This window comes from Mobula hypostoma, chromosome X2, assembly GCF_963921235.1.
Source record: "Mobula hypostoma chromosome X2, sMobHyp1.1, whole genome shotgun sequence".
Taxonomy (NCBI): domain Eukaryota; kingdom Metazoa; phylum Chordata; class Chondrichthyes; order Myliobatiformes; family Myliobatidae; genus Mobula; species Mobula hypostoma.
Window position 1 is genome coordinate 20614134 of NC_086129.1, and position 23120 is coordinate 20637253.

The 23120-nt window shown below is 43.2% G+C and overlaps 1 protein-coding gene across 3 annotated transcripts in view; it reads left to right on the forward strand.

Annotated features, from left to right (window-relative positions):
* The first annotated feature begins 1515 nt into the window (after positions 1–1515).
* Positions 1516–23120, forward strand: part of kirrel3a (kirre like nephrin family adhesion molecule 3a) — an 827580-nt gene continuing 805975 nt past the window's right edge. For all 3 annotated transcript variants that reach the window (XM_063038271.1, XM_063038272.1, XM_063038273.1), the window contains exon 1: positions 1516–1831. In XM_063038271.1, coding sequence (XP_062894341.1) covers positions 1786–1831 — 46 coding nt within the window. In that variant the 5' untranslated portion in view covers positions 1516–1785. The remainder of the gene's footprint in view (positions 1832–23120) is intronic.

The following is a 23120-nucleotide window of genomic DNA, read 5'->3' on the forward strand; positions in this document are numbered from 1 at the left end:
TGCGTCTATTTTCATCATCTTCGCAGGCATATTTTATATAGGTTTACTTTGTTGAATTTCCACGCGTGGAATGAGTTTTAGGAATTTTGTGATGAGATACCTTGACAAATGTATTAATAGTTGTCTTCCGCTGGTGGGATCAAGCTGTGCTGAGTCTCTCTCTGGGGTGGATCTGGTTGTGCTTTTTGGGATGAGTATGCTAAGGTGTTTATGTTTTATTGCACAAGGTTGGGCTCAGTCAATTTGTATTACTCCGCATTAGATTGAGAGCTTGGATTACCCTTGGTGGGTAGTTTAAATCAAGTAACCCAGTGTTAGCCTTGCTAGCTCTGTTGTCCTTTGCTGAATCTATTGGGTTCTGATGAGGAATGGTTGTGTGTGTGTGTGTGTAGGACTACCCTGGCCTGGGTTTCGACATGGCACTAAACCAGTTGCAGGGCCAATACCTTGTCTCCGAGGACCAGCTGGATGTAGTGTTTATCTTCTCTAGCATATCAACTGTGCTTTACCCTCTGCCAAGTTTTTAGGTTGAGATGTGCCACCCCATGTTAGGCTCTGGATGGGTGTAAATACATAATTAATCTCTGCTAAGTTTGGGGGTGCAAAGCGAGCCCTGTATCAGTTATAGATAAGTTGCTGGTCTTGTTAACATCTGCAGCATTTATATGTGCAGCTATTCATTGTCCCTTGAATGTGGATGTTGATTGGAAATGTAGATTATTTGTAGCACTGCCTTCTTTAAGGGATAGTTGAGGGGACAAGGTTAGGGTTAGGGCCTCATTGAAGAGGCCAGCATTGATTGTCTATTTCTAATAGTCCAATCTGAATTTAAATTTTGACAGGTGTTGTGGTGGTATTTGAACTCCAGAACTCTGGATTTTTTGCCTGGGCCCCTGAATCACAAGTCCAGTGATTCAACGATAGCCCTGCCAGTGCTGTGTTTTCATGGTCGTGCTGCCTTCGGGGGCGGGGGGTGTTGTGACACCTCGGGGGTACTCCATTCCATTGAAGTTTATGGAGTGCAGGCTGCTCTGCACTGAGTGTAAGGCTCTGTTCTCAGTTCATTGCCCTCTGGGTTGTAGTCCTGTCCTGAGTGAATCAGCATTATTGTCCAATGTGTATTGACAGTGTTTGTTGCCCTCTCCTGGGTATTGGGTCTGTTACCCTTTACCAGGGTGTTTGTGTTGCCCCAAGGCAGGAAATTGGTCCACTACCCTATATTGGGATATTGGCTCCACTGGAGCTGTTTTATTGCTCCAATGCTCTGTGGTAGACTATTAGGTCCATTGCCCTGTAATAAGGTATTGGGTCTCTTACCCTGTGTTGGGGTGTTGAGTCTATTGTTCTGTGTTGAGGTATTGATTTACTGCCTGTGGTGGGGTATTGGGCTCATAGCTTTGAGGTGGGGCATCTGTGATGAGGTGTTAGTCAGTTCCCTGTGACGAGGTAAAGCTCCATTGCCCGGTGCTGGGGTATTGGTCCACTGTCCTGCGCCAGGTACTGGCGGGGTGAGTACGGCTGTGGCGAGGACACTGGTCAGCCGTGGACGCTCTGCTGCCTGTTGTTGGGTGCCGGGCTGCCGCTGTGGGCGGAGTTGTTGCCTGTAGAAGCGCTGGATCCGAATGACTCTCAGAGAAGAGCTGGTGCTGAGCGGAGGAAGGAGCGGGACAGCGAAGAGAGAAGCGCGGTAACCAGAGGGCAGCGAGCGCCGAGGGATCAGACAGGGGAAGCTCGGTCCGGTCGCCCTGCAGACAGCGGTGGAGCGGTAACTCCGTACTGCAGGCTATGAACCCCCTGCTCCCGCTGCTGGTCGCTCTGCTCCTCGGGGAAGGTAACAGCCTCTGGTTGGATTTTATATTTTCTTTAATTTTGCTTATTCTCCCTGTCGTTGCCTGCATTGCCTGTTTCTCCTGTGATTTCAGCGGATGATTTGCCGTGGCTTATGAGGACTTGTGGCTCTCGTTTTGTACGGTATCGTTCACTTCTCTGCCTGCCCTGTAGACAGGAGCAGGTTGTTACTGTAATGTGTGTGTGTTTGGGGAAGAACGTGTTAGTTTTGTGCTGGCAAGCCTTCTCTCCTGGGTTTGACCCACTCAGGTGTCTCAGAGGACAAGGCTTGACACTCATTAACACCGTTTCAGCCTCTCAACATCCTCACAACTTGTCGATTTCACTTTCGGGGTTCCCTGCTAGCAGACTGGGACCTCGAGGAAAAGATGGGAGACGGGTCTGAAATCAAGGTCTGAGTCTCAGTAGTCAGCGGAGAGTGACTGTTAGCCTGACTACAGCGAACACGGTCTGCATACCAGCTTGTGTACAGGGGATGCAGTTTGCCTGTCAGGCTGTGCATGCCGTTTGGTGTGGATGACAGTTTGTGTACACTTATAGTACGTATGGTGTCTGTGTACGCTGGGGATAGTCTGTGTCAGTTTACGTACACTGTATATGGCCTGTATGCCAGCCTCGTGTACGGTGGAGATGGTCTTGCTGTCAGTCTGTATAGAATAGAGTGTGTCCGCTGGGGAAGGTTTTGTGTCAGACTGTACAATTGACTTAGTCTCTGTATACACCGGGTTTTCTACTCACTGGATTTGGTGTGCGTGTCAGTTTGTGTATACTAGATGTGGTTTGTGTACCATTCTGTTCATCCTGTGTATTATATGTGTATTTACCAGTTACTATTGGGCATGGTCTGTGCAGGAGCTGCATCCGCTGGGGATGGATAATCTATGTGTCTGTGTTCATGCTGGGGTTCGAGCTCAGTCTGAACTGGGTACACACTCGTCTGGGAGTGGTTACTGACATTGTGCGGGATGTGTGCTAGTCTGTGTACACCGGGCACGTTCTGGATCAGTGGAGGCGAACGCTGGGCATTCTGTGTTTCAGTTAATGAACACTGACTGTGCACATTGGAAAGAGTCTGGGTATCGATCCGTGTACATTGGCAGGTCTGAGCTATTTACCAACATGCTCCCCTCATGAGTTTCGTATTGGCCGATGTGTCATCCTTATTACTGTAGCGGGTGACGAGACAGCGGGAAAGAGGGAACAAAGTGAGTGTGTTGGCTTGCGGAGTACAAGTGGTTCCCTCCGTGCGCAGCGAACCAAGTTTGCGCAGAAAAGCGGGCGCTGGAACAGAGCGCCAACCACTTCTCCGCCGCGCTGCCTGCGGCTGGATTTCGATGTTCCCGCGGCTCCTTCAGGCATTGTCCCACAGAGTCCCAGATCACCAGTGACAGTGGGGAGAATTGTAATAAATCCCTCGTCCGCGTGACCGGCTTGTTCACTGACATTTACAGTGGAGAAAGCGGGGGTGAGAGGCAGCAAATTCCCGAGGGCGGGTAGGACAGCGGCGGGCTCGCCGAGTGATCTGGGACATCTCTACTTCCCGTGCCGCCACCGTGACGACTGGGAGCTGGTAAATTGCGCTGGGCACACCGTGCAAAGCTCGGACTGCAGAGGGCCGACGTTACATCTGGTCACACTGCATGTGTTTGTGTCTGTGGTTGGGAGCTGTCCGTGGCTGAAGCGGTGCCTACACAAACACACACACACACACACACACACCAGCGTCTCTGGGCTGCAGCCGCGGATCCAGGTCCCTGTTACGGGAGCAATGAAAGCCGGCTGCCGGATGCTGGACTCAGGTGTGTGCCAGCGTGTCTCTCCCGGCTTTTCCACAAGTCAAGCGGAGGCAATAGCGAAGGTCTAACCTGACCACCTGAACAGGTGAGATCACACGGAGCAGTCGGTGGTACTGCGATCTAGTGTACAACAGACCGTGTCCAGCGTTCACAAACTGGTACACAGACCATGCCGGCGTATACAGTGTCCAGTTTGTACATGCAGTACACAGGTCGTGTCCATCGCACACAGACGGTTATACAGGTCATGCCCATGCACAGACTGGTACACAGACCATATCCAATGTATACAGACTATGCATAGTGTATGCGCACCGGTACACAGACTGTGTTCAATCTAAGTACATTGCATATTCAGTATACACGGACCATCTGTATGTCGACAGGAACTGGTACTGGGAGGCAGGATGCCGGGGACAGGAATCAATGAGATCTTTGAGGAATCCCAGCACCGGCCTCCGCCAGTGGAGTAGCGGGGGGGGGGGGGTGGTGAGACTCTGCGGCGAGGCTTACAGTGTCTCTCCCGTTCACTGTAGCCGCTCCTACCGCCCGAGAGAGAGGAATTGCCCATTACACTGCGCACCAACTCCGGAGCTCTGGGGTCGCGTTTCGCGGTTGTGGAGTGCGGACAGAGGTTGTTCTTACACCGAGCCCTAGCAGGCGGTATATGATGCAGAGTGTGTCGGGAGCTCTTCTAATGTTACCTTCTCCGTTCCTGAAAGCGATGGACACCGGTACAGCAATGCTCGGTTTTCGTCCACACTCAAGTCAGGCAGTTGTTTACCCTGAGGGAGTCCGAGAACAATGCCAGGAGGCTATTTGACTGTGCAAGGCAGCCGACCATATTCTCAACCAATGAACGATCGGCTGGAGGAAGCGACAGCTTGAGCAACGTGCGTGGAGGTGACCGTGCAAAAGGACAGAGTGTTGGGGAGAGGAGTATGCAGCATAAAGAGTAGAGGGTGATAGGGGGAAGGGGCAGAGGTGATTGGTGGACCAAGGAAAGGTGGGAGGGTAACAGACAGGTGGAGCCAGGTGAGGGGAAGGGGTGGAGTAGAGAGACAGAGGCCGGATTGGCAGGAGCAGACAAACAAAACAAAAAGGCTGATGGAGAGAGGTGGGGGGAGAGAAGAGTGACAGTAACCCAAGACAACCCTCTCTGCCTCCCAGACGTTGTCACCAAAGGCAGTAGAATTCAAGACAACACTTATACCTGCTCCCCAAAGAGCACCAGAGTGTGTTTCTCCCCTTCCACCCTATCCACCTGGTTCTATCCACCTTACCTACTAGGGTGAAGATGGAGACCAAGACTGTGTGGTGGTAAGCAAAAACACAAAGGATACCAGCTACTGGGATCTGCTAAGTAAGGGAGGTGGTCCACATGCAGGTCTATGGGACTAGGCAGAATAATAGTTTGGCACAGACTAGATGGGCCAAAGGTCTGTTTTTGTGCTGTAGTGCTCTAGCGCTCTATGATGTTCAGGGAGAGGTGAAGGACAGGTGGAACCAAATGGGGGAAGAGGGGCAAGAGATCCAGTGGGTTAAATGTGGGGGTGGTAAGATGTTTCAGTAGGAACTGGTGCAGGGGCTAGGGCACTCCACAGACCTCAACCAATGATCTGCAGGCCCTGAGTTCAGATCTCACCATGAGAGTCCGAGGATCTGTAATTAATTGTCATCAAAGCTGCAAATTAAACTGCTGTTTGTTGAGATAATATGGAACAACGTGGGCAAAAAGCAAGCCAGGTATAATCAGAGTGTGATTCTTGACCCACACTAATCTATTTGATTCCCCACTACTCTCTGTTCTGTTCCAGTGAGACATTCAGTCGAATAAACACTGACTAAGGTCAGCTTGTGATAGGCAATGGACACAGGCCTTGCCAGCAACACCCAGCTCCTGCAGTCAATGACCAATATATTTACCCACAGAGAATTCATAAAGATGGAGAGAGGGGGAAAAAAGGTTCTGAAGTGTGTCATTTACCAGATGTGGTTATCTCTGGAAAAGCTGGCATTTATTGTCCATTTGCAGATGCAGATAAGAGCCAACAGCTTCAGTGGGTCTAGAATTACATATAGGTCAGACTGAGTAAGGATGGCAGGTTTGCCTACCCAAGCATGTTAGTGAACTAGATAAGTTTTTAACAATATTAGAACAGAATTCTGGCAACACTCAGTAGGTCATTCAGCATCTGTGGAGAAACAGCTGATATTTCAGGTCCAGAGTTTTATGCCAGGACTGGGATAAGGGAAAGATCAAGTTTGATCAAAGTAGCTGAGAAGGTGGGTGAAAGAAAGAGACTATCTGTGATAGGGTGAGACTGAAAGGGCTAGTGGAGATAATGAGGAATGCTTTTTTTTTGTCAATGTAAAGTGTTGCAAATGATGATATTATGGGAAAGGCCAATCCCACAAACAGAATAATAAAAACGCTGTACTACATTGATGACACGCAGAAATGTACTGTTCTGATCCAGACAGAAAGAGCTACCTGAAGTTGTAGAGTTCAAAATTGTGTTCTGAAGGCTGCAGCATGCTCAGATAGAAGGTGAGACATTGTTGGTCAAACATGTACTGTTAGAACAGTGCAGAAGGCCAGATGCAGCTGTCCAGAGTGGAAGAGGGATGGAGAACTAATGCGACAGGTCACTGGAAGCTCAGCTCACTCCTGTTGAATGAACGTACTGGGATAAGGGAAAGATCAAGTTTGTTTAAAGTAGCTGAGAAGGTGGGTGAAAGAAAGGAACTATCTGTGATAGGGTGAGGGTGAAAGAGCTAATGGAGACAATTAGGAAGCTGTCATCTAGTGGTATCAACAGGAATTGGTGCCAGCTCTCCTGTTGTTTGTCATATACTGTATATTATAGGTGCATGACTAGTAAATTTCTGGGTAATACCAAAATGTATGGTATAGTGTACAGTGAAGAAGGTTGTCTAAGATTACAACAGGAACACTGCATCGCTGCATGGTATGGAAACTGTACTGCGGTGGAGAGGAAGGTGCTACAACAAGTAGTTCAAACTGCCAAATGCATTACAGGCACCAGCCTACCCCCAACACGGACATATATACAGAAATGTGCTAGAAAAAGGCCAGTAACATCATGAAGGATCACACTCACCCTACTCATGGACTGTTTGTCCCACTCCACGCCAAGACCACCAGACCCAAAAACAGTTACGTTCCCCCAGGCAGTAAGACTGATCAACACCTCCACCCACTAACTCACCCCACCACGAATTTACCACCTCCTGTCAGAGTCACCTTATGTACGTAAGTCATCTTATGTGCCTAGCATCACTTTATGGACATACAATCAATCTATGTATATAAGCTATCTTATGTATTTATATTTATTGGTGTTTTTGAAATTATTGTGTTCTTTATTTTACTGTTTTTTTGCGCTGCATTGAATCTGGAGTAACAATTATTTCATTCTCCTTTACACTTGTGTACTGGAAATTACATTAAACAATCTTGAATCTTGAATCTTAGTCCATAAGATTATAAAACTATAAGGTACTGGAGCAGAATTAGGCACATCAGCCCATTGAGTCTGCTCTGCCATTTCATCATGGCTGATTTATTATCTCTCTCAACCCCATTCTTCTGCCTTCTCCCTGTATCCTTTCACACCCTGACTAATCAAGAACATATTAACCCCTGCTTTAACTATACCCAAGGACAAGGCATCCACAGCCATCTGTGGCAATGAATTCCACAGATTCACCACTCCTTAGCTAAAGAAATTTCTCTTCATTTCCTTTCTAAATCTACATCCCTCTATTCTGAGACTGTGCCCTTTGGTCTTAGACTCACCCACAATCGAAAACAACCTCTCCACACCCACTCTATCTTGGCCTTTCAATATTTGATAGGTTTCAGTAACAACCCCCTTATTCTTCTAAACTCCAGCAAGTACAGGACCAGAGCCATCAAACGGTCCTTATATGTTAACCCTTTCATTCCCATAATCATTCTCTTGAACCTCGTCTGGACCCTCTACAATGCCAGCGCATCTTTTCTTAGATAAGGGGCCCAAAACTGCTCACAATACTTAAAGTCCGGTCTAACTAATGCTTTATAAAGCCTCAGTATTACATCCTTACTCTTATATTCTAGTACACTTGAAATAAATGTAAACATTGCATTTGCCTTCCTTACCACCAACTCAGTCGACAAATTAACGTTCTGAGAATCCGGCACATTGACTCCCTGGTCCCTTCGCACCTCTGAGTTTTGTGTTTTCTTCTTGTTTAGAAAATAGTTTATGCCTTTATTCCTTCTACCAAAATGTATGACCATACACTTTCCTACACTATATTCCATCTGCCACTTCTTTGCCCATTCTCTCAAACTGCCTAAGTCCTTTTGCAGATTTCCTGCTTCCTCAATACTACCTGCTCCTCCACCTGTCTTAGAATTGTCCTCAAACCTGGCCACAAAACCATCCATTCTGTTATCCAAACATTGACATGTAATGTGAAAAGCTGTGGTCCCAATACCAACCCCTGCAGAACACCACTAGTCACCGGCAGCCAACCAGTAAAGGCTCCCTTTATCCCCACTCATTGTCTCCTGACTGTCAGCTAATCTTTTGCCCATGCTAATATCTTTCCTGTAATACCATGGGCTCTTATCTTGCTAAACAGCTTCATGTGCGACGCCTTGTCAGAAGCCTTCTGAAAATTCAAGTAAACAATATCCACTGACTCTCTTTTGTCTATCCTGCCTATTATTTCCTTAAAGAATTCCAACAGAGTTGTCAGGCAAGACTTCCCTTGAAGGAAACCATGCTGACTTTAGTCTATTTTATCATGAGAGAGCAGGCTATTCCAGACTGGGTATTGACCAACTAGAGAGCAGGCTATTCTGGACTGGGTTTTGAGCAATGAGGAAGGGTTAATTAGCGATCTTGTCGTGAGAGGCCCCTTGGGTAAGAGTGACCATAATATGGTGGAATTCTTCATTAAGATGGAGTGTGACATAGTTGATTCAGAAACAAAGGCCCTCAACTTAAAGAAGGGTAGCTTTGAAGGTATGAGACGTGAATTAGCTAAGATAGACTGGCAAATGACACTTAAAGGGTTGACGGTGGATATGCAATGGCAAGCATTTAAAGATCGCATGGATGAACTACAACAATTGTTCATCCCAGCTTGACAAAAGAATAAATCAAGGAAGGTAGTGCACCCGTGGCTGACAAGGGAAATTAGGGATGGTATCAATTCCAAAGAAGAAGCATACAAATTAGCCAGAAAAAGTGGCTCACCTGAGGACTGGGAGAAATTCAGAGTCCAGCAGAGGAGGACAAAGGGGAAAAAAGATTATGAGAAAAAACTGGCAGGGAACATAAAAACTGACTGTAAAAGCTTTTATAGATATGTGAAAAGAAAAAGATTGGTTAAGACCAATGTAGGTCCCCTACAGACAGAAACAGGTGAATTGATTATGGGGAGCAAGGACATGGCAGACCAATTGAATAACTACTTTGGTTCTGTCTTCACTAAGGAGGACATAAATAATCTTGTGGAAATAGTAGGGGACAGAGGGTCCAGTGAGATGGAGGAACTGAGGGAAATATATGTCAGTAGGGAAGTGGTGTTTGGTAAATTGAAGTGATTAAAGGCAGATAAAGCCCCAGGGCCAGATGGTCTGCATTCCAGAGTGCTTAAGGAAGTAGCCCAAGAAATAGTGGATGCATTAGTGATAATTTTTCAAAACTCTTTAGATTCTGGACTAGTTCCTGAGGATTGGAGGGTGGCTAATGCAACCCCACTTTTTAAAAAAGGAGGGAGAGAGAAACCTGGGAATTATAGACCGGTTAGCCTAACATCGGTGGTGGGGAAAATGCTAGAATCACTTATCAAAGATGTGATAACAGCACATTTGGAAAGCGGTGAAATCTTCGGACAAAGTCAGCATGGATTTGTGAAAGGAAAATCATGTCTGACAAATCTCATAGAATTTTTTGAGGATGTAACTAGTAGAGTGGATGGGGAGAACCAGTGGATGTGGTATATTTGGATTTTCAAAAGGCTTTTGACAAGGTTCCACACAGGAGTTTAGTGTGCAAACTTAAAGCACACGGTATTGGGGGTAAGGTATTGATGTGGATAGAGAATTGGTTAGCAGACAGGAAGCAAAGAGAGGGAATAAACGGAACCTTTTCAGAATGGCAGGCAGTGACTAGTGGGGTACCGCAAGGCTCAGTGCTGGGACCCCAGTTGTTTACTATATATATTAATGACTTGGATGAGGGAATTAAATGCAGCATCTCCAAGTTTGAGGATGACACGAAGCTGGGCGGCAGTGTTAGCTTTGAGGAGGATGCTAAGAGGATGCAGGGTGACTTGGATAGGTTAGGTGAGTGGGAAAATTAATGGCAGATGCAATTTAATGTGGATAAATGTGAGGTTATCCACTTTGGTGGCAAAAGCAGGAAAACAGATTATTATCTGAATGGTGGCCGATTAGGAAAAGGGGAGGTGCAGCGAGACCTGGGTGTCATTATACACCAGTCATTGAAAGTGGGCATGCAGGTACAGCAGGCGGTGAAAAAGGCGAATGGTATGCTGGCATTCAGAGCAAGAGGATTCAAGTACAGGAGCAAGGAGGTACTACTGCAGTTGTACAAGGCCTTGGTGAGACCACACCTGGAGTATTGTGTGCAGTTTTGGTCCCCTAATCTGAGGAAAGACATCCTTGCCATAGAGGGAGTACAAAGAAGGTTCACCAGATTGATTCCTGGGATGGCAGGACTTTTATATGATGAAAGACTGGATCGACTAGGATTATTCTCGATGGAATTTAGAAGATTGAGGGGGGATCTTATTGAAACGTATAAAATCCTAAAGGGATTGGACAGGCTAGATGCAGGAAGATTGTTCCCAATGTTGGGGAAGTCCAGAATGAGGGGTCACAGTTTGAGGATAAAGGGGAAGCCTTTTAGGACTGACATTAGGAAAAACTTCTTCACACAGAGAGTGGTGAATCTGTGGAATTCTCTGCCACAGGAAACAGTTGAGGCCAGTTCATTGGCTATATTTAAGAGGCAGTTAGATATGGCCCTTGTGGCTAAAGGGATCAGGGAGTATGGAGGGAAGTGGTACAGGGTTCTGAGTTGGATGATCAGCCATGATCATACTGAATGGCGATGCAGGCTCGAAGGGCTGAATGGCCTACTTCTGCACCTATTTTCTATGTTTCAATGTGCCTCCAAGTACCTTGTAGCCTCATCCTTAATAATAGACTCCAAAATTTTGCCAACCACTGAGGTGAGGCTAACTGGCCTATAATTTCCTTTCTTCTGCCTCCCTCCCTTCTTAAAGAGTAGAGTGACATTTGCAATCTTCTAATCCTCTGGAATCATTCCAGAATCTAGATTCTTGAAAGATCACTTCTAATGCATCCACAATCTCTTCAGCTACCTCCTTCAGAACCCTGGGGTGTAGTCCATCTGGTCCTGATGACTTACTTACCATCAGACCTTACAGCTTTCCAAGCACCTTCTCCTTAGTAATCGCAACTACACTCGCTTCTGCCCCCTGACATTCTTGAATTTCATGCATACTGCTTGTGTCTCTACAGTGAAGACTGACAGAAAATTCTTATTATGTTTGTCTGCCAACTCTTTGTCCCCATTACTACTTCTCCAGCATCGTTTTTCACCTGTCTAATATCCATTCTTCCCTCTCTTTTGCTCTTTATATATCTGAAAAATATTTGTATCCTCTTTTATATTGTTTACTAGCTCACTTTCATATTTCATCTTTTCTCTCCTTCTGGCTTTTTTAGTTGCCTTCTGTTGGTTCTTAAAATTTTTCCCAATCCTCTGATTTCCCACTAATTTTTGCTCTATTATATTCCCTCTCTGTTACTTTTATGCTGTCTTTCACTTCCCTTGGCAGCTACAATTGCCTCATCCTCCCTTTAGAATATGTCTTCATCTTTGAGACATATCAATGCTGCAGCTTCTGTAATTCTCCCAGAAACCCCAGCCTTTGTTGTTCTGCCGTCATCCTTGCTAGTGTTCCCTTCCAACTAATTGTGGTCATCTCCTCTCTCATGCCTCTGTATTTCCCTTGACTCCACTGTAATACTGATACATCTAACTTTATCTTCTTCCTCTCAAACTGCAGAATGAATTCTAAGATATTACAATCACTGCCTCCTAAGGATCTCTTTACCTTCAAGCTCCCTGATCAAATCTGGTTCATTGCAGCTCACTAGGAAAGTGGTGAAGAAATGGCAGATTGAAGTTAATGCATTCAAAGTAATGCATTTTGGGAAGTTAAACCAGGGCAGAACCTCATCATGAATGGCAGGGCACTGGGACAGGAACCTGATCGTGCACAGGTAGACAGGGTGATATTGAAGGCATATGGCATGCTTGCCATCATCATTTAGGATATTGAGTACAGGAGTTGGGATGCCAAGATGTTGGTGAGACTGCATGTGGAGTACTCGGTGCAGTTCTGGTCACCATGCTACAGGAACCATGGGGATTCAACCACAGAAGCTGCAGAAGACTTACAAGATATTTGGACAGCTACATGGATAGAAAAGGTTAATAGGGATATGGACTAAACACAGACAAATGGATCTAGTTTAAGTAGGAAGCTTGTTTGGCATAGACAAGTTGGGCTGAAGGACCAATCTCCTTGCTGGATAATTCTACAATATAATTCTGACCCATCCTATATGTTTGGTTTCTCCAGTGTAGAGGAGACCATATTGTGAACACCAAATACAGGACACTGGATTGGAAGAAATGAAAATTAATCATGGGTTCAACTGAAAAGCATTTGGGTCCCTGGATGTTGGGAACAGAAGAGATGAAAGGACAGATGAATCACCTCTTGGATACATGAGAAAGTGCCCTAAGGCGGGGAGTATTAGGCAGGGATGGAAGAGCACACTAGGGAATCACAAAGAGAGTAATTCCTTCAAAATGCTGCAAGGGGAGGAAAGGGGTGTATGTTTCTGGTGGCAGAATCTTGTTGGAGCTGTCAGAAGTTGCAAAGGATGATTTGCTGAATGTGAAGGTTGCAGGGAGGAAGGTGAGGACCAGGGCAACTCTGTCCAATAAGTGAGGGGAATGAGAGCAAGAGTGCAGGAAATTAGTGACACTCCAGCAGTTTCATAGTTACTGAGATCATTACTTCAATTTTTAAAAATTTTTTATTCAATTACTTGAATTTAATTTCACCAGCTGTCATGGTGGTATTTAAATAGTCCCAACTCTGGCTGCTGGTCATTAACTTAACCGCTGCATCTACTTCAAATGCAGTGAGCAACCAAGAAGCACAGGTCGACAGCTGCAAACGGATGCTCACATGCACACACCCATACATACAAGCATAAGGTTGAGATATCTAAGCAAGCAAACAGGAAGATGGTTGGCATCGTATAAGTAAATGTTGGGAGAATGGGGAGAGATAAGGTGGAGCTCTCAGATATAGTGCAGTTAATGGTGACTATTGCAAAGGGTTTACAGTGGGCCTTCCGTGTGATCTTGGTTGTGTTCGCGGTGATGAAAAGGGATGAGGCAGATCAGTGACTGAGTGACCGGATCAAGACTGCAAGATCTCCAACAGCTGCTCTCTTCCTCCGGCAATAATACTACCTCTAATCCACTAATCCCTGCCTCTAATCCACTAATCCCGGCAATCTGCTTCTCTCAGATTCTCAATGTCTCATCCCACAGCAGTCTTGCCTTGCCTTGGGCTAAAACTTGCTCCTCAAGAGGATTCCACACTATTTTACATGTCAGTTTGAATTAGTCCAAGACCTCGTAATGAAATATTTATAACTGTCTCATCAGAATCCATACAAATTTTAATCAAATCTTTTGCAATGTTCTATAAAACCGATTTGAGGTATGTCATCCTGAGAATAAAAAAATAAAACTATGGCATTATAAAACAGCAGAAATATTAAGGACAATTTTGAATTTTAATCAAATCTATAATGCATGGGCATATTTATTTTCAATGATTCTGAAGTACAAAGAATTCTCTCTGCCCTTTTTTTGTCAGAGCTGTCTTGATTTTAATAACCCCTTGAATGTAGTGATTTTATATGGAGTAATGAATAAAAGTTGCTCTGTGTTACTTTATTCCTCTAATCATCTTTCAATAAAACAAAATGCAGGGTGTTAGGGAACATTGGATACTATTGTACAATGTGAGGTGAATTGAATTCTTGAACAAGTTTTGGATATTTTTGTTCTGACAATGCTATTTCATTTCCTCCTGCCCTCTCCACACCAATGTAATTTTCTTGGGGCTTCTCACTGACAGAATGCCACTTTTGCAGTATCATAGCCAGCAGATCTTAAATGGTTGGATGATGAGAACTAGTTTGGTATACACAGTAGGCACTCCTTTGCGTTTAGAAAGGTTGGAATGAATGACCTAATCCAGGTGTTTTAAGTGATAACTGGATTCCATGAAAAAGATACGGACAGATTGTTCCTCTACTGGGGAATCCAGTACAAGAGGACCTGATTTTCAATCAGTGTTAGACATTAAACAAAACTAAGACATTTTTTTCTCCTAATGAGTAACAGAAATTTGGAATTCTCAACCTGTTCCTGTTTGTCAGTAACAGTCTTTTCCAACTCTACTATTCCAACAAGAGCAATGACTTTCCTCACAGAATATAACAGAGTGTGATTAACACTTTAAGGAGATATTTGCAGATGTACAGGTCAAGAAAGTGTTGAGCTAGCATTAGCCCTCAGAACAGTGAGATAACAGTGCATCTAAGGTTCATTATTTCCGTTGCTGTGTACTCTACTAATAATCAGCACACACTATGGTAGTGAATGGTTCTATAATTAATTTATACTTTTTTCTTGTTTTTTGTGCTCATTAAACATGAACAAATATTATTTTGATCGTACACAAACCCTGTGTTCTAAGAATTTTTTTTTAAGTTTTGATATAAATGTATCAATATATAGAACTTTCATTTCATTTTCTTGTGAATTAATTTCAGGACTCATTAAAATGTACTCATCAAAATTGATTTGAGTTTTGAAGATTGTACCATGATAAAACTTAATTGCGTTTGACTTAACAGTTCACTTGAGTGCATGTTTCTAAAATGATTTATATCAAAAAGCTAAGACAGCATTACCCAATGTGCTGGAGAAAAAAATATTTAAAAAGTGCCACATCACATGCTCAGCAAATCTGAAACATGAAATGGATTCATTAAATTTTTTGAAGCATATTCACTGACTTTGCACATGAAAAAAAATTACTGCCATTTTGCACGGTGCAAGTCCCACAAACAGCAAACGAGATAAATGATCAGATATTCTGGTTGAGATATTTTTGCTCAGAATACTGAAGAACTTTGCTTCACAGTGTATCCTGCTCGTATGCTCGCCTGAGCAGAAAAACAAATGACAGAACTAATGATGCCACACTCCCTCACAAATCTGAAATAGGGCTATTGAAGGTATTTAACATAGGTGCAAGGATACCTGTAAGTTGACAAGTTATCTAACACTGAGTCACAAAGGCAAGGAGATAATAAAAATAGTGATTGTTAGAAATACTCAGCAGGTCAGGAAATATCCATGGAGAGATCAAAACAATTAACATTTGATTACAATAGGTTGTTAGACATGAACCTATTATAAATTGGAGGGAAGTGTGAGAATGGAGAGAAGGTGCCCGTGATTCAATGAAATTGAAGGATACACATTGTATCGAAAGGACAGGCAAATAGGCAGAGGGGTTGGGGTTGCTGTGCTGGTAAAAAATGAAATCAAAGCCTTAGAAATAGGTGACATAGGGTAGAGGGTGTTGAATCATTGTAGATAGAGCTAAGGAACTGCAAGGGTAAAAAGACCCTGATGGAAGTTATGTAGAGACCCCCAAACAGTAATAAGGATGTAGTCAACAAATTACAATGGGACATAGAAAAAGCATGCCAAAAGGACAGTATTACAATAGTCATGGGGGATTTCAATATGCAGATAGATTGGAAAAATTAGGTTAGTGCTGGATCCTAAAGGGGAAATTTGTAGGATGCCTACAAGGTCATTTTTTAGAGTACCTTGTGGTTGAGCCCGCTAGGGGAAGAAATATTCTGGATTGTGTGATGAAACAGATTTGATTTGGAAGCTTATGGTAAAGGAACACCTAGGAGACAGAGATTATAATATGATAGGCTTCACCCTACAATTTGAGAGGGTGAATCTCAAGTCAGATGTATCAGTATTACAGTGAAGTAAAGGGAACTACAGAGACATGAGAGAAGAGCTGGCCAAAATTGATTGGAAGGGGACACTAGCAGGGATGACGGCAAAACATCAATGGCTGGAGTTTCTATGAGCAATTCGGAAGGTACAGGATAGACAAATCCTAAAGATGAATGTAAGCTAGTCAACAATATCAAAGAGGATACCAAAGGTTTTCTCAGATATATAAAGAGTAAAAGAGAGGCGAGAGTAGATATCAGACCACTGGAAAATTATGCTGGAGAGGTAGTAATGGGGGACAAGGAATTGGTGGATAATCTAGAACAGTATTTTGCCTCCGTCTTCACTATGGAAGACACAAGCAGTATGCTGGAAGTTTGAGAGTATCAGGGTGTAGAGTGAGTACAATTATTTATTACTAGGGAGAAGGTGCTGGAGAAGATGAAAGGTATGAATATGCATAGGTCACTTGGATCAAATGGACTGTATCCCAGGGTTCTGAAAGAGGTGGCCGGGGACATTGTGGATACATTGGTAATGATTCTACAAGAATCACTAGATTCTGGCATAGTTCCAGAGGACTGGAAAATTGCAAATGTCACTCCACCCTTCAAAAATGGAGGGAGGCAGAAGAAAGGAAATTATAGGCCAGTTAGCCTGACCTCAGTGGTTGGGAAGATATTGGAGTCGATTGGCAAGGATGAATTCTCAGGGTACATGGAGGCACATGATAAAATAGGCTAAAGTCAGCATGATCTCCTTAATGGAACATCTTGCCTGACAAATTTGTTGGAATTCTTTGAGGACATAACAAGCAGGATTGACACAGGAGAATCAGTGGATGATATGTCCTTGGATTTTCAGAAGGGCTTTGACAAGATGCCACATATGAGGCTGCTGAGCAAGATAAAAGCCCATGGTATTACAGGAAAGATACTAGCACAGATAAGGAATAAGCTGATTGGCAGGAGGCAAAGAGTGGGAATAAAAGGAGCCTTTCCTGGTTGCCTGCTGGTGACTAGTGGTGTTTTGCAGGGGTTAGTGTTGGAACCGCTTCTTTTTATGTTATGTGTCAAAATGGATGATGGAATTGATTGTTTTGTGTACAATTTGCGAATGATACAAAGTTTGCTCATGATATGAAGATAGGTGGACGGGCAGCTAGCGTTGAAGAAGCAGGGAAGCTGCAGAAAGGCTTAGACAAACAAGGAGAATGGGCAGTGAAATGGCTGATGTACTACAGTATCGGGAAGTGTATGATCATGCACTTTGGTAAAGGAACAAAAGCATAGACTACTTTCTAAATTCATGGAAAAATCAGAAATCAGAGGAGCTAAGGAACTTGGGAGACCTCCGTGCAGGATTCCCAAAGTTAACTTGCAGCTTGAGTTGGTGCTGAGGAAGGCAAATGCAACGTTAACATTTACTTCGAGAGGACTAGAATATAAAAGCAAGGATATAATGTTAAGGCTTCATAAGGCACTGATGAGGCCACATTTGGACTATTGTGTGTAGTTTTGGGCCCCTTATCTAAGAAAGGATGTGCTGAAATTGGAGAGGGTTCAGAGGAGGTTCATGATAATGATTCCAGGAATGAAAAGTTTATTGTATAAGGAGTGTTTGATGGCTCTGGGCCTGTATTTGCTGGATTATAGAAGAATGGGGGAAATCTCATTGAAACCTCTTGAATGTTGAAGGGCTTAGATAGAGTAGATGTGGAGAGGATGTCTCCTATAGCGGGGGAGTCTAGGACCAGAGGGGACAGCCTCAAACTAGAGGGACATCCATTTAGAACAGAGATGAGGAGGAATTTCTTTAGACAGAGGGTGGTGAATCTATGGAATTTGTTACCGCAGGCCAGGTCATTGGGTGTATTTAAGGCAGAGGTTGAAATGTTCTAGATGAGTCAGGGTGTGAAAGGATACAGGGAGAAGGCAGGGGAATGGGGTTGAGAGGGAAATTGGATCAGCCATGATGAAATGGCGGAGGAGGCTCAATGGCCTAATTCTGCTGCTATATTTTATGGTCTTATGGTCTAAATCCAGCAGAAATGGAATAATACTGTGATGGCAATGCAGACTTGTTAATCACAGCTGATCTGTCTGGAGGAGGTGTAAATAGAGGGAGGTGAATGAGAGCAGAGGAGAGAAAGTTAAAAAAAGTTCCTGAGTTAATCTAATTACAATTTGGCAGCAGGTGTGGCATTACTATTGTTCTTAATTGTAGGTGTAAATAGAATATTTGGACAGGACCATCAAACAATCCTGCTAGGAAGTATATTTGAAGTCAGGTGAGGATTAAGACTTGGCTATAACACTTACCCTTGTGAAAAGCCCACAAGCATACAGTGCCCAAACTCACCTAAAGAATAGGCTCACTGAGCGGGGTCTGAAGAGCTGCTATTAAGCGTTATATACATATCTACCTCCCTATTCGTGAATTGACATGTTGGTGTCTTGCGTCCCTTTAAGGTATTGAACATCTTTTACATGATTCAAGAAGAGTCACCTCACAATGACACAATGGGGAATGGGGAGGAGGTGTCTCTGAACAATAAATCAGAAACACAAACACTGCCAATGCATTCTGGAGAGCAAGGCAGAATGCTGATATTCCTGTGGGACAAGGCACATTGAGGCACACGCATCCTCCTTAATTCCCCAAAGTACGTCCACTCTGACAAATCTATCTGTGACCTCCTGCACTGTCAGAATAATGCCCAAAGCAGGTCAAAGGAACAGGACCTCATTTCCCATCTGGGCACATTTCAATCTGCAAGGCTCAATATTGAATTCTCCAACTTTAAGTGATTTGTTCTTTCTTTTACTCTGTGCTGGAATTGGCCATTATTGCCTGTCATTCTTTTGTGTTTGGCCTCCCTCACACTGCCAGACCGACCAGCCATCTCCCACAGCCCTGCTATTAGCAATGCATAACAGAGACAAAGAAAGAGTATGCTTCTCATCATCTCATTTGGTCTCACCTTGTCAGAGATATTCTCGTCATTCTCCCCACCCTCTGCACTCTTGAAATCCAATGCTTTTTCTCTTTCCCAGTTCTGGCCAAAGGACTCAGCCCTGGATTTACTGTTTTATTTTGCACAGATGCTGCTTGTTTCCTGCACTTTTTGTTATGTTGCACAAATTCCTGTTCTTAAACAGAAATTGATCAGAGAGAAAGTAGCGATGTTGGTCATTCTGTTATTTTGTCTGACCCACATCATTTGGGTCATTAGCTCATCTGCCATCTTAAGGACACTTCATCCTCAGCTGCTCTTTGACACAAGGAAAAACAGACACAGCAGTTAGCCATTCAGCCATTCAGCCCATAAGCCTGTTGTGGGATTAATAATATAGAGGCTGATCTGTTACCTAGCTCCATATACTTTCCTCTTCCCTGTATCTTTGGTTATCAACAGTCTAATAATTCCAACTATAAAATTAAAAACTGTTGCTATTTGCAGATAGAATATACCAAGTTCTGCCTCATTTTGCATTTAGAAATGTTCTTAACTTTACTTCCAAAACACCTGGCTCTACTTGTTCAATTTTTTGCCCCATCCTAAACTTGTCAAGTAATAGAACAATAATTATGCAGATTATCTCTTGGACTTTTACATTCCAGATACGGTAATATGAATTTAGCTTGCTAATTCTCTCCTAATAATTTAATCTTCAAGAATAATTTAATCTCTAATAAAGGTATGCTGCATTCTCTCCACATCCCTTCTTAAGGAGTGGAGGCTAGAACTACTTAGGTTTTCCTAACCAGAGTTATGTGTAGGTGGAACATTGCATATAACTATGTTTATGCTCGTTCTCAAGATATAAGAGATTAGAAGGCACATGGATAAGAGAATTATGGAGGACTTGATCTTCAAGAATTCCCCCTCAAGTTCCCCTTATGTTTAAGGGGAACATGAAAGAAGGACAAGACATATTGTGTGGCTAGGCACGCCTCAAATGCCATCTATAAATTTGGCGACACTACTGTTGTTGGCAGAATTTCAGATGGTGGTGAGGAGGCATACAGGAACGAGATAGATCAGCTGGTTGAGTGGTGTCACAACAACCTTGCGCTCAGTGTCAGTAAGACAAAGGAATTGATTGTGGACTTCAGGAAGGGGAAGTCGAGGGAACACACACTATTTCTCATCAAGGGATCTGAAGTAGAAGGGTGAGCAGTTTCAAGTTCCTGAGTGTCAACATCTCTGAAGATCTATCCTGGGCCCAAACTATTGATGCAATTACAAAGAAGGCACACTGGCAGCTATATTTCATTAGGAAATTGAGGAGACTTAGTATGTCACCAAAGACACTTGCAAATTTCTACAAATGTACCGTGGAGAGCATTCTAACTGCTGGCATCACTATCTGGTATGGAGGGGCCACTGCACAGGATCAGAAAAAGTTGCAGAAGGTTGTAAACTATGTTAGCTCCAATATGGGCACTAGCTACCTCTGCATCCAGGACACCTTCAAAAGGCAATGCCTTAAAAAGGTGGTATCCATCATTAAGAGCACCCATCACCCAGGACATGGCCTCTTCTCATTACTACCATCAATGAGGAGGTACAGGAGCCTGAAGACACACACTCAACATTTCAAGAACAGCTTCTTTCCCTCTGCCATCTGATATCTGAATGGACAATGAATCCATGAACATTACCTCTGTATATTTTGCCTCTCTTTTTCCACAATTTATTTAATATAATTTTTTATATCTACTATTGTAATTTATAGTTTTTATTGTTATGTATTGCAATGTACTGCTGCCGCAAATTAACAAATTTCATGACGTATGCCAGTGAAATTAAACCTGATTCTATTCCGAGACCAGGCCTGCTGAAGGAATTGTTTCTATGCTGCGGTGCTCAATGACTTCATGACTATGGCTAGTGGGCATAGGTTTAAGGGATTTAATAGGAACTTGAGGAGTAACATTTTCAACCAGAGGATGGTCAATATGTGGAATGAACTTCCAGAGAAAGTGGCTGAGACAGGTACATTAAAAATATTTAAAAGGCAGTCAGACAGCAACATGGATAGGAAAGATTTAGAAAGATATGGGCCAGATGCAGGCAAATGAATCTTGGTCAGCATGGACTGGTTGGCACAAAGGGCCTGTTTCCTTGCTCCATGACTTTTATAGGCATCCATTAGTCTCATGAGACCACGGATTTGCACCTTGGAAAGTTTCCAGGGCGCAGGCCTGGGCAAGGTTGTATGGAAGACCGGCAGTTGCCTATGCTGCAAGTCTCCCCTCTCCATGCCACTGATGTTGTCCAAGGGAAGGGCATTAGGACCCATACAGCTTGGCACCAGTGTCGTCGCAGAGCAATGTGTGGTTAAGTGCCTTGCTCAAGGACACAACACGCTGCCTCAGCCAAGGCTCGAACTAGTGACCTTGAAATCACCAGCCGAACACCTTAACCACTTGGCCATGCGCCAACTATGACTATGACTGTATTATATGCCTATTCATGGAGGGGTTTGCAATGTGACTTTTTGATTGAATTTCATCACAAATACAGATTGACAAATCTATAATGCTCCTTTTGCTCAATAGGCACATCTACCTTGTCATACAAATGTGAATTAATGAAGTCCAAAAGATATACTGTATTTGACAGAAACCAGGAATCCTAATAGTTGAATTTTTATTGGAGACCATTTCACTCCCATGGCCCTTAGCTTGGTAAAAATTGGAGTGTTTGTAGCTAGAGAGTTCTCCCTATCTTGAAGCCACATACTAGTTGATGCGGGGGCTGTGGAATAGGGATACAGTGTATGCATAAAGCATGAATTCAGGGTCAGCTTTGGTCTATTGTTATTCCATTATTATACTTTGTATCTTCTGCCACTTAATCCATTTCCTAGCAAGACCAATGCATAACGTCTGGAGACAATATACCACTCCCTCAATTCCTCAAAAAATACAATAATGCTTGTTTAATAAAACCATTCTCTTTCTCTAATCTACTGAAAAATATCAGGGCATTTAATCACCCAACCTTCTAATTATAGATCACAAATATTCAGAAGGAGTGATTTAAATGATTTTTCCAGTTAGGAGGAATAGTGGCGAAATTGGAAGATTTTGGAAAAGTATATTTTGGCCACCTACATTTTTTTAAATGTGCTTGTTACAATTCAAGGATGGAAAACATCTAATCCTCGCCATTTGTCATTCTTGTGCCCTTTCTTTAATCTATCATTTTGCTTATGTCAGGCTGGTGAGTTCAGCTCTCTGACTTAATATCACTTTTCTACAACAAACTGAAATATAAATCAGTCATTAAGTAGGACTGCTATTTTCATATTTTCATTTAAATTTTCATTTTCATTTTTTACGAGTTCACAATGCTTGAGGTGACCCTTTTATTCTTTACATAATTGTAAGTTTTTGGCTTGATTTTGACACTCAGTAAATCTCTCTGTTGGGTTTCACAGCTTTGCCAGCAGGTAGTTCTGTTTACTACTCCAGGAGCACAGGTTCGATCCTAACCTCGGGCACTATTTGTGTGGAGTTTGCATGTTCTTTCTGTGACATTGTGATTAATTTGGATGCCTCAGTTTTCTTCTATATCTCAATGACGTGTCAGCAGGTTGATTGACAGTGTAGGTAGGTGGTAAAAGAACTGAAGGGGAGCTGAAAGACGCAGGAGAGAGATAAAGTGCAGAGCTACAGAGAAGTAAGGAGGGGAGATTGCTCTGGTGATATTGGTGACTGGGCTCTATCTCTAGCTGTTGATCCTTGTTCTCTTGAACCTGACACTTTTTCTATGATTTGTATTTCTTGCACTCACCAGGATTGTACTAGCTTTTGTATTTTTTGTTCTCTTTGCATACTGTATTGCCATTTATTTAATTAATTACTCTCGGCTTTTTATTTCTGTGAGTAACACTCTTGCCTCTTTGCACAGTAAATTCCTTATTGTATCCCTCCAAGTATTTCACCCTTGTTTTACCTGTTGGTTTATTTGCCCATTTTATTAGGGACAGTCTTTCTCCCATTTCATGGAAGTCAATCTTAACTGATTCTAGAACCTTGGGTGCTATTCACTGTTGTTCCTTTGAAGCGTAACATTGAACTCAATTACGATTACTATCAGATTAATGTTCATGCATCATTTGGTTGTTAGTGAAAATCTGCTCATTACTCAATACTCAGACTAAAATGAGCTGTTCCTTTGTTAGTTCTTGGAGATAATTTTGCAGAAAGCTACAGAGTGCATTCTCCAGAAATATAG